The following is a 12,535-nucleotide window of genomic DNA, read 5'->3' as shown; positions in this document are numbered from 1 at the left end:
TAGACATTTTTATACTCGAGAGGAGTTTCCAAATTATATATCTCTTAATTCAATATATATCTCCATAAGTTATAATTAATTATAAATGGTATTTTGGCAGGAATTAATATTTTTTATATTGTATTTCATTTGGAATTTATATTTTTTATTATATTTTTTTGTTATCTAAGTAGCATATAAAAATTATTAATAATATAATCCCGTCTTCATCCTTTTCTTAGCTATCGGAGAGAAAATTTGTCTTACTTGCAGTCAATTCTAGTAGAGGCAAGGCCCACGCACCATAAATGGACATTCCTAATTGCTATTATCTACTCTAACGTGTCAAGTTATAATTCGTGTCGGCAACCATTTTCATTTAAAGAATAGAAAATCACTTATTATTATTATTATTATGATGATGATATATACGTCTAAGTTTGTTTTATTTGAAATATCACATCTTACTTCAAAACTTATAAATGTTATAAAATAAATTATATCTAATTAAAATCATAGGTTTTAGAGAATAAAAGATACAAAATTTAAAAAAATTGAACTAAAATATAATTTAACATTTAATAATAAATTATTTGAACAGCGAATGAGATGATAATTAGACGTTAGTGGTAAGAATCCGAAATAATTAGAGTGGTAGGTAGCAGGTTGCAAATAGAAATAAATAATGGGTCCGAATTCAGAACGACATGGACATTGGACAAGGGCTGCACTTTGTAATTAAAGAGGATTAAAAGGACCCGAAATATGTAAATACCAAATCTTTTGACACGTGTCTCACTGTTACAGTCTAATGAGATGACTCAGCATGCCACATAAAAGCTCACTGTTCCCCACAGGGGTAGTTTACCGTTGGAATTCATTAATTAACGTTCCAATCAATTAAACGACGCCCTTTATTATGCTCTATATCTCAGGGCAACATAGACAAATATCTACAAGGTTTATTTCTTGTCCATAGTTATTTTTCTTAAGAAAAACAATTGAATTTTTTTGAATGATATGCAATTTTAAATTTTATTTTGAATCTTAATTTTTTTAAATCAAACACATTAAATTTGAAAAGATAAAATTAAACAGTTAACATAACATATAAACATGAAAATGTATGTAAATTCACGAACTAAAACAACACAAAAACAACCCGACCAACATAAATTTGGAGTTGTACAAAAAACAAAAAACAAAATATATATCATTTTGTTAGAATTTTTGATGTCGGAGCAACCAATCCAGAATTCCCAGCCAACATCAAGTACTTATCCTTTCTGGTAAGCTTAGTGCATTCAAATCCCAAAACATCGCCTAATTGCCTTTGTACATAATTAGCAACTTCGTAGCTGGATTTCCCTCCGCCGCCGCATGTCATTTCCTTCGGAAGCTTAGGAAGAACAACCATGTCGTAGCTCGCCCTCGGATTCATCAAAAACATAATCGGATCCAACCATTTTAATCCACTCGCTGTCGTCCCATAAAACATACTCACCCACGTCTTAACACCAACCGGCACAATTTCATCGCTCAACTCTGCAAAAAGTGGACTGAATCTCAATAAATACGGCTCCCGACATGTCGTCCCTTCAGGACATACCACCAAGTCCCCTTCGCTTAGTAACTTCTGCATTTCAGCACCATCCTTTTCTCTGTCTCTTGTCAATCTCACCGTCTTGATTGGAGATATGATTTCTGAGAATCTGCTTACGCTGTACGTCGCTGCAACCAATGGCTTCCCTACTGATGCGCTCAACACAACAGGGTCCAGCAGTGTCCTGTGGCTGCAAACAAATAAAACCCGCTTTTGGGTTCCTTTTGTCGATGCCTCTGTGTAGCCTTTGAGGGTTATTCTTAACCCACTCCAATGGCTTAAAAAAAGCCCCATTTTGTAAGGAAGAAACGAGCCAATACAGATTCTGTAAATGGCTAACAAAACCCCAAAAGGAATCCAGAGGAATGTGCAAACACTTGCAAAAGGAGTGGGTAAAAACGCCAATCTTCCATCGTGAAAAATCAGTGGTTTTGGGTAATTTTGTCTTGAAATTACTGAACTGGTGGGCGTTGGTTGGCCTTTATTATCCTCCTTGCTTACAACATAAGCTTCCTGCAAAAACAGGACATGTTTTTAGATATAAAATTACCTGATGGGGTGTCAAAAAAAAAAAGGTTAACTTTTTTTATTATTGTACCTTGCAAAGAGAGATGAAAAGATGATCATGAAGCTTTGGAGATCCAATGCCAATATCAGGCTTTTTATCTCCAAAATACTCGATTAAAGCTTTGTGCTTTACAAGCAAGCCATTTCCAGACACCAAGCCAGTGTAGTAGCGGCCAAAAGTTTGCAATTCAGTCCCTATAACGTCATTAACATTCAAATAATTTCTCAAAAACCCCTCCACCATAACTCTAGGTACACTTGTAAAGACAATCCTAGAGCCAGTGGCTTGAAAGACCTCGAAAGCATGAAGGTTGAGATTGTCGAGAAAAAACTTAGGGAGAACGGTTGAGCTGACACTGGCCATGTTCTTAGTTGGGAGGCCACAAAAGGAAACGAAAATCATAGCTTTGAATTTGGCGTCCCAATCCAAAAGACAGAGAATTGGCCATGAAAGAAGCAGGATTATGGCTCGAAAAAGGCTGCCACCTTCGAAGGCAACAAGCATGAAGTAAGGGAAAAAAGAGTAGTTTTTGGAGGAGCTCAAAAGTGCACCGTTTAAGTCACAGACAAGAGTTTGAGATGCTCTGTTTTCGAGGCTGCATTTGGAGACGTGGGGGTACAACGAGGGCTGTTGGTTGTGCGTTTTGAGAGATGGGTTTGTAAAAAGGAACCCATATTGCCTCACTTTTTTGGCTGCTTTGTACCATGAATTGGCTAAGAGTTGGTGTATGAGCTTCAAAACAAACCTCGGAAAAACAGCCATGAAATCAATGGATTTGGGATGAAGCGTTTTGGTTTGGAGTATGGAGAAAATGAAGCGTTTTGGGAGAGAATTTATAGGAAGAAATGGAGGGTGTGTGTATTTGGTTTAGGCACACCGGTTGCATTAATTGAATGGTGATCTTATTTTTGGGTATTACAATTACTACAAGTCCGTTGGATTGTAGGTCACCCACAAGAAGGTAATATTATCACACTTCCCCAGTACAAAAATCTATCCGAACACGACAGGATTCTACTTAACTCGCTTATTTATTTATTGTAATAATAATAATAATCAATTTTGACTTTTTTTTATGGCGGCGTTCTTCTTGGGCTTCTCCAATCACAGCCAGACCATGCTTGATTTTGAATGGGTTCAAAACCCAAGAAATGGTTGGGGAGGAAAGTGGGGATTTTCCCAATGCAATTGATAGCCAAGGCTAAGTTGCATGAGTAGCCATGTAAATTTGGCACATAAGGTTTTGCTATCAAGTTTTTGTTGTGTGGTAGTTAAGTTCATGCACACATCATTTAAAGATGGGTTCATAACAAAATGGGCAACAAAAATAAAAATACAATCTTCCTTTTAAATGCCAATCATTTTGTATGAATGTTCTAAAGGCATCATCATGCAAAATTGTTTTGTTTGCATGTATATTTCATGTAATACACAAAACCCTTTCCATCCCGACCAATCATAGGTTAAACTGTTTATTTAATTTTTGAACTTTTGATGCTTTTAAAATTCACAAATCTTCCAAACAAGTTGAAAAATCTAATAGAAATATCTTACCGCTGCCAAAAGTTCAATATATATCCTTGTAAAAGTTATCAATCTCGTGTTGAGTATTGTTTGGAAAGGAGTACCATATCAAAAGGTTGATCATGAGTTTATAAGTTAGAAATGCATCTGAGTTTATAATCAAAATAGACAATATCATGACAAATAGTTCCTGTCGGATCAAATTCGGATGGAATCATGGGAGAAGTTATGTTGAGGATCATTGAGAGTGAGTTCCACGTTGGCTAATTTAGAGAATGGTCATGTGTTTATAAGCAAAGGAATACATTTCCACTAAGATGATGCCTTTTGGACAGGAAATCCAAAACAAAGTGACGAGAGCTTATGCTTTTGGGTCAACCCATGGGTGGGTTATAATGCCCAATACTTTTGGGCTCAGCAAACGGACCCAATGAGTCCCACATTTTAAATATTTTTACCGCTATAATTTCACGCCTCAATTTGTGAGATATTACTTATTATGGCATATCATCAAAAAGGAAAGAAAATCGGTAAAAAAGGAGACTTACCTATTTAATCTCCCCAAATCCATTTTCCCTACTGTTTTACTCTCTTCTCTCTGGTTCTGCTTTGAGTGAAAGCAGCTCTCTGCCGTAAAGCTCAAGTGCGGGATTCAATGGCAAAGCCGCCGAAGAAGAACGTCTTCCTCTTCTACTGTGCGGAATGCGAAGAACTTGCTCATAAAGTTGCAGCTCAATCCGATTCCATCACTCTCCAAACCATCAAATGGAGGTCTATTCCTTTTCTTTCCTCCGAAATGCAAATTTCTTTACTCTCCTCCCCTCCCCGCTGCTTGTTTCCCACTGGATCACTCTTCCTTCTAATTTATGCTTCGGTTTGTGCTTTTGAGTTATGTGGTTCTTGTGTTGTTTGGCAGTTCTTAACAATAGTTTTGTTTTTTCGAAGTAGTTTTTGATTAGCTTGTAAATGTAAAGATCATCTTATGCTTGAAATTCTGTTCATAATCTCATAATTTACTGTCATCCTTAAAAATGATTGAACTATAAGCTTTCGAGTAGATGGAGATAAAAATTTTAAGAGCTCATTTGTTCCTCACTTAGTTTTTGTTATAAGCATAGTTTCCAGAACAAATAGCCGGCGGTGATCCTTTGGTTTCGCCTTTTGTGATAAAAACTTGTATCATAAATAAACATGTAGTATGTGAAGATTGGGAACTACAACATTTCAGTTTTGTGAAAGATATCTATACAACTGAAAGTAAACTTTTTATTTTTTGTGTCACCTACTTCTGTAAGCTAATTCTTATGTTGTGGTAAAAGTTACTAGTAGCGGCATGGCATTTGCTTTGCCAGTTATATTGTATTTGTAGCAGTCTGCAATTTTTACATGTGTACTTAAGGCAGGCAAGTAAGTTATATATGGAGTTAAGACCTTTGATATAGTACCATCTGCAAAGGGAATTAATTTTTTTTATTCAGATTTGGAAATAGGGGACCAATCACTCTGAATGGTTTTAAAGGGAAGGCTTAAAATCCTAGAAAGCTTTTCTTCTGTTAGATTTGGTTGCGAATTTGTGAGACAAGTAGTAGCGTTTCTCTCGAGGTCCTCTTTCAAGCAAATCTTGGAGAAGTGTTGAACTGGGTTGTAGTTGATCATAGCTACGCATATGTTATGATTGCCTTTTGTTAGCCTGTTTTGGAATCTTCAACCCTGGAGTAAAAGTAGTTCACTAACCTTGAGCTTGTTGCCTTTTCCTTTGGAACTGCTTTGTTTCTGTTCTAGTCCTAGAAAGCACTACTATTTCCACTAGAATGTCAGTGTCTCTGGTGATTTGTATTTTACTGACATTCTTATATGGTTGTGAGAAATGAAAAAGGTATGCAGACATTTTATACGTTTCAGGTATATATGAGACTCATTTAGTAAAGAAAAAGGGAAAACAAATTGATGATGCCATGAACAACTCTAAACCCAAAATGAAACTGGACTAAAGTGAATGTAACTGCCCAAACCCACCGCCAGCAAATATTGTCTTCTTTGAGCTGTCCCTTCTGGGCTTCCCCTCAAGGTTTTAAAATGCGTCTTTTGTAACGGCCCGTGCCCACCGCTAGCAGATATCGTCCTCTTTGGGCTTTCCTTTTCGGGCTTACCCTCAAGGTTTTAAAATGCGTCTACTAAGGAGAGGTTTCCACAACCTTATAAAGAATGTTTCGTTCCCTTCTCCAACCGATGTGGGATCTCCCAATCCACCCCTCCTTCGGGGCCCAACGTCCTCGCTGGCACTCGTTCCTCTCTCCAATTGATGTGGGATCTTACAATTCATCCCCCTTCGGGGCTTAGTGTCCTCGCTGGCACACCGCTTAGTGTCCACCCCCCTTCGTGGCTCAATGTTCTCACTGGCACACCGCTTAGTGTCCACCCCCCTTCGTGGCTCAATGTTCTCACTGGCACACTGGACGGGGATCAGCGTCCTCGTTGACACAATGTTCGGTGTATGGCTCTGACACCATTTGTAACGACTCATGCCCACTGCTAGTAGATATTGTCCTCTTTGGGCTTTCTCTTTCGGGCTTCCCTTCAAGGTTTTAAAAAGCGTCTACTAGGAAGAGGTTTCCACAACCTTATAAAGAATGTTTTGTTCCCCTCTCGAACTGATGTGGGATCTCACAATACACCCCTCCCCCTCCCCTTTGGGGCTCAGCGTCCTCGCTGACATACCGTTTGATGTTTGACTCTGATTCCATTTGTAATGGCCTATGCCCACCACTAGCAGATATTGTCCTCTTTGGGCTTTTCCTTCCGGATTTCCCCTCAAGGTTTTAAAACACGTCTACTCGGGAGAAGTTTCCATAACTTTATAAAGAATGTTTCGTTCCCCCTCCAACCGATGTGAGATCTTACAATCCACCCCTTTCGAGGCCTAGCGTCCTTGCTGGCATTCGTTCCTCTCTCCAATCAATGTGGGATCTCACAATCCACCCCCCTTTGAGGTCCAGCGTCCTAGTTGGCACATCGTCCAGTGTCTGGCTCTGATACCATTTGTAACGGCCCATGGCCACCGCTAGCAGATATTGTCCTATTTGGGTTTTTTTTTTCTTCAAGTTTCCCCTCATGGTTTTGAGGCGTCCCTACTAGGGAGAGGTTTTCACAACCTTATAAAGAATGTTTCGTTTCCCTCTCCAACCGATGTGGGATCTCACGATCCATCCCCCTTCAGGGCCCAGCGTCCTCGCTGGCACACTGCCCGGTGTCCACCCCCTTTGAGGCCCAACGTCCTCGTAGGTACACCGTCCAGTGTCTGGCTCTGATACCATTTGCAAGAGCCCATGCCCACAGCTAGCAGATATTGTCCTATTTGAACTTTCCCTTCCGGGCTTCCCCTCAAGGTTTTAAAATGCATCTACGAGGGAGAGGTTTCCACAACCTTATAAAGAATGTTTTGTTCCCCTATCCAACCGATGTGGGATCTCACAATCCAGCCCCCTTCGGGGATCAGCGTCCTCGTTGGCACACTATCCATTGTCCACCCCCCTTCGGTGCCCAACGTCCTCGTTGGCGCACCGCCCAGTGTCCACCCGTTCAGCGTCCTTGTTTGTACACCTTCCAGTGTTTGTCTCTGATACCATTTGTAACCGCCCATGCCCACCGTTAACGGATATTGTCCTCTTTAGGCTTTCCCTTCGGGGTTCCCCTCAAGGTTTTCAAACATGTCTACTAGGGAGTGGTTTCCACAACCTTATAAAGAATGTTTCGTTTCTCTCTCCAACCGATGTGGGATATCACAATTCCCCCCCCCCCCCCCCCTCCTCATGGCCCAGCGTCCTCGCTAGCACTCGTTCCTCTCTCCAATCATGTGAGATCTCACAATCCACCCCCCTTTGGAGCCCAGTGTCCTCGTTGGCACACCGTCCGGTGTCTGGTTCTGATACCATTTATAACGATCCATGCTTACCGCTAGCAGATATTGTTCTCTTTGGGCTTTCCCTTCCGGGCTTCCCTTCAAGGTTTTAAAACGCGTTTACTAGAGAGATGTTTTCACATCCACCCCCCTTTGGGGCTCAACGCCCTCACTGGCACACCTTCTAATGTTTGATTCTAATTCCATTTGTAATGGCCCATGCCCACCGCTGGCAGATATTGTTCTCTTTGAGCTTTCCCTTCTGGGCTTCCCCTTAAAGTTTTAAAACATCTACTAGGGAGAGGTTTCCACATCTTTATAAGGAATGTTTCGTTCCCCTCTCCAACCGATGTGGGATCTCACAATCCACCCCCCTTCAAGGCCTAGCGTCTTCGCCGACACTCGTTCTTCTCTCTAATCAATGTGGGATCTCACAATCCACCCCCTTTGAGGCCCAACGTCTTAGTTGGCACACTGTCCGGTGTCTGGCTCTGATGCCATTTGTAATGACCCATGTCCACCGCTAGCAGGTATTGTCTTCTTTGGGCTTTTTTTTCTAGGCTTCCCCTCATGGTTTTAAAACGCATCTACTAGGGAGAGATTTTCACAACCTTATAAAGAATGTTTCGTTCCCATCTCCAACTGATGTGGGATCTCATAATCCATCCCCCTTTAGGACCCAACATCCTTGCTGGCGCACTGCCCGGTGTCCACCCCCCTTCGAGGCCCAATGTCCTTGCTGGCACACCGCCCAATGTCCATTCCCCTTCGGGGATCAACGTCCTCGTAGGCACACCATCCGGTGTCTGGCTCTGATACCATTTGTAAGAGCCCATTGCCCACAGCTAGCAGATATTGTCCTCTTTGAACTTTCCCTTATAGGCTTCCCCTCAAGGTTTTAAAATGCATTTACAAGGGAGAGGTTTCCACAACCTTATAAAGAATGTTTTGTTCCCCTATCCAACCGATGTGGGATCTCACAGTCCACCTCCCTTCGGGGCCCAACGTCCTCATTGGCACGCTGCTCGGTTTCCACCCCCTTCGGTGCCCAACGTCCACCCCCCCCCTTCATTGCAGAGAGGAACGAATGCCAACGAGGATGCTTGGCTCCAAACCGGGGTGGATTGTGAGATCTACATCCGTTGGAGAGGGGAATGAACCATTTTTTATAAGGTTGTGGAAACCTCTCCCTAGTAGACGTGTTTTAAAATCTTGAGGGGCAGCCTGAAAGGGAAAGTCCAAAGAGCACAATATCTGCTAGCAGTCAACGAGGATGCTTGACTCCAAACGGGGGTGGATTGTGAGATCTACATCCGTTGGAGAGGGGAATGAACCATTCTTTATAAGGTTGTGGAAACCTCTCCCTAGTAGACGTGTTTTAAAATCTTGAGGGGCAGCCTGAAAGGGAAAGTCCAAAGAGCACAATATCTGCTAGCAGTGGGCATGGGCCGTGAATTTTCTTTTCCTATCTACGTATCTATCTGTATCTATACCCAAGAAAAATGTGAAGGCTCTCATCATCTTTTTATCTACCTAACTACTCATCTGTCTGTTGACCTATTAACTATGCATCTCTAATCTGGAGAAGCAAATACCACTGGCAAGTGACTGTATTTTCGTCATCCATCATCTTATTACCTAGCCCCCTCACCAGGAGAAAAAAGGTAGAGAGAGAAGAAATAGGGTTTCTCATGGGTGTCAAGATGAATATTGCAACAAGAATATGTACTTGTATCCTTGTTCCTTGGGAAAATGGCATTTTTTCAATGTATACATACATCGTTTAAATCTATGTGTTGTTGCCCTAGCCAAATGGCTGTTTTAAGCCATGCCATATCTGATTCTATATTCATGGCTTATCTGTGTCCTCTAATTGTATCCTTTCTTCTTGGGTTCTCTTTGTTATGCTATGCCTTCTGGTTTTTCTAAGAATTTTTTTTGTAGTTCATTTTGTACTGGTCTTTATAAACTATTTCAACTATACTGGTACCTGCAAACTCCTAGAGCTAGTCTTTCATTTGGTAAGTGCTATAACCTGATTATTTTCATACCATATACAGGACATTTGATGATGGTTTTCCAAATATTTACATAAACAATGCCCAAGATCTACGCGGGAATCATGTAGCATTCCTTGCATCCTTCAGCCATCCAGGAGCTATCTTTGAACAGATATCGGTCATTTACAATCTCCCGAGGCTTTTTGCTGCTTCATTCACGTTGGTATTGCCCTTCTTTCCTACTGGCTCCTTTGAGCGAATGGAAGAAGAAGGGGATGTAGCTACAGCATTTACCATGGCAAGGATCCTATCAAATATTCCTATCTCGAGAGGTGGCCCAACAAGCGTAGTGATCTATGATATACATGCCTTGCAGGTTTGTTTTTATTGATTTAATTTATATTCAATTAGACCCTACATCCTTGATGATTAAGTCACCACATAGCACAGGCAGCGCTGAACAATGGTTGTGTTGGTGAAAAAATTTGTGAATTGCATTTTTATCATGTTTGTATTGTACTTTAGTTAGTGTCTTATCAGTTATTGATTTCCCCATTACCATAGCTTGCTACGCCCATTCTTATATCTTATCAACACCTTTTCATCGGCCAGCTTCGCATGAATTAACTTTTAGCAGTTGCATTGTAGCCTTTGAGAATCATCTGATGTAACAACCCAAGCTCACCGTTAGCAGATATTGTCCTCTTTGAGTTTTCCCTTTCGGACTTCCCTTCAAGGTTTTTAAAACATGTCTGTTAGGGAGAGGTTTCCACACCCTTATAAAGAATGTTTCGTTCTCTTCCCCAATTGATGTGAGATCTCACAATCCACCCGCCTTCAAGGTCCAGCGTCCTCGCTGACACTTGTTCCCTTCTCCAATCCACCCCCCTTCAGGGCTTAGTGTCCTTACTGGCACACCGCCTCGTGTCCACCCCCTTTCGGGGCTTAGCCTCCTCGCGGGTAGATCACCCCGTGTCTAGCTCTGATATCATTTGCAACAGCCCAAGCTCACCATTAGCAGATAGTATCCTCTTTGGACTTTCCCTTTTGGGCTTCCCCTCAAGGATTTTAAAATGCGTCTGCTACGTAGAGGTTTTCACACCCTTATAAAAGACTTTCGTTCTCCCCAACCGATGTGAGATCTCACCTTCGACATCTTCACTCTCTTTCTCTCTTCCTCTCATTGTCAATGTGGTATTATTTAATTAATATCATCTTTTATATCAATGTTCCTTTTATTACAGGAAAGGTTTTACTTTGGGGATAATGTTTTGCCTTTGTTTGAAACTGGAATTCCGCTCCTGAAGCAACGCCTCCAACAACTTCCTGATGCTGACGATGTGAGGAGTGTGGATTACTATGCCCAGAAAACATTCTTCCAACCCCATTGTGGTTCTTCTTTTACATTGTCCATGATTCAATCCTGCTATCTTGCAGGTAGTAATAGCATTTCCAGATGATGGAGCTTGGAAGCGATTCCACAAGCAACTTGATCGTTATCCTGTGGTTAGTTTTAGTTTATTTAAAATTTACAGTATGTTGTATTTGAGTACATTTCTCTCAACATTCTAAAATCTGATGCCAACTAATGGCAGGTTATCTGTACAAAAGTTCGTGAAGAAAACAAAAGGATAGTGCGGATCAAGGAAGGAAGTCCTGCTGGTCGTCATGTTGTTATTGTTGATGATTTGGTACAATCTGGAGGAACCTTGATTGAGTGCCAGGTATTCCTAACCCCTGGGTCCTATTCCTGCTACATACACTTGCAAACCAGTGCCTCATAATTTGGAAATTTCATTTAAGCGCAATGCTCCATCACTTGGTTTTGTATCAAAACTAGCTCCTTTCCCAAAAAAAAAAAAAAAAAAAAGAATTGCCTCATAGCATTCATTTCATACCATATGACTGCTGAGTAGACGACAGGCTTTAAATCATTGTGAATTGGCACACTGAATATGCTATCAAATGCCATCAATTTTCCTCAGCTATTGAGAACATTCTCATTATCGCTACTCCATTATTCAAAAATTAGCTCTTATTTTGAAAAAAAAAAACAATTTTTTTTTTTTTTTTTTTTTTTTTTTTTTTTTAAGGCAGTGAGCTACAAAAAGTTCCTTTTACATGAACATCATTGATGAAGGCTTTTTATGCCACAATATCATTTCTGCACACAATTCTAAGCATGCATATTTTCTAGATTGATTATTTTTTGAAATAATTGTGGTCAAGATGCAGGCTGAAAACCTCCAATCATATTCTTGAGTGTCTCCTGCATTCTAATATTTCCGCTCATTTTTTCTATCAGAAAGTTTTAGCAGCTCACGGTGCCGCCAAGGTTAGTGCATATGTTACTCATGGTGTTTTCCCAAAGCAATCATGGAAGAGGTTCCTTCATGTGAATGGTGAGCGGTTAAGTTTTCAGGATATGTTGCTTAAAATCACTTTTGTCACGTTTAAAATATTCTTTAACATGCTTTTAGTCCTTCAAAATCAATTTAATGTTTAATTTTATACTTTTAAACTTGGAGTAATTTGAATCATGACAAAAATAATTTTAACTTAAAGAGTAATGGGATTAATTTTCAGGTGTTTTTAAGTAGGGTAATCTCTACATCTCATGAATTTTCAAGTGTGGTAATCTCTATGTTGGTATTCTTTTTGAAGGAATGGAGACGTCGTTTTCCTACTTCTGGATCACAGATTCCTGCCCTCATACGGTCAAAACCATAGCAGATAAAGCTCCTTTTGAAGTTTTGAGTCTTGCTGGTTCCATCGCTGATGCCTTGGTGATTTGAATAGATGGGTTGTTACTCAATTATGCGAATATGATGCGTATCGTACTGATTCTGATGTATGAGTGAATGCTGGATGACATCCTTTTTGGTGAAATTGATGGTTTAATAGTGTGCCGTTTGTCATCTTCTGCCCTTTCAAATATTCCTGACCTATCTTTTCTCTACAAG

At 40.5% G+C, this 12,535-nt stretch overlaps 2 protein-coding genes across 2 annotated transcripts; one reads left to right on the top strand and one right to left on the bottom strand.

The window, feature by feature from the left end:
* Positions 1-1,064: 1,064 nt before the first annotated feature.
* LOC111811373 (glycerol-3-phosphate acyltransferase 1-like) lies at positions 1,065-2,912 on the bottom strand. Its single transcript, XM_023698184.2, has 2 exons — positions 2,181-2,912; positions 1,065-2,095 (listed from the first exon to the last, which is right to left on the bottom strand). The coding sequence occupies exons 1-2, from the start codon at positions 2,910-2,912 to the stop codon at positions 1,193-1,195; spliced, it is 1,635 nt and encodes a 544-aa protein (XP_023553952.2). The 3' UTR covers positions 1,065-1,192.
* A 1,327-nt stretch (positions 2,913-4,239) lies between these two features.
* LOC111776512 (ribose-phosphate pyrophosphokinase 4) lies at positions 4,240-12,490 on the top strand. Its single transcript, XM_023655978.2, has 7 exons — positions 4,240-4,445; positions 9,633-9,948; positions 10,817-10,912; positions 11,010-11,078; positions 11,168-11,296; positions 11,878-11,974; positions 12,237-12,490. Exons 1-7 carry the CDS (start codon positions 4,330-4,332, stop codon positions 12,365-12,367), a joined length of 954 nt encoding a protein of 317 aa, XP_023511746.1. The 5' UTR covers positions 4,240-4,329; the 3' UTR covers positions 12,368-12,490.
* Positions 12,491-12,535: the final 45 nt, after the last annotated feature.

The sequence above is a fragment of the Cucurbita pepo genome, chromosome 15 (genome assembly GCF_057944985.1).
Source record: "Cucurbita pepo subsp. pepo isolate OVF chromosome 15, ASM5794498v1, whole genome shotgun sequence".
Taxonomy (NCBI): Eukaryota; Viridiplantae; Streptophyta; class Magnoliopsida; order Cucurbitales; family Cucurbitaceae; genus Cucurbita; species Cucurbita pepo.
This window is presented reverse-complemented; position numbering and strand designations above follow the sequence as displayed.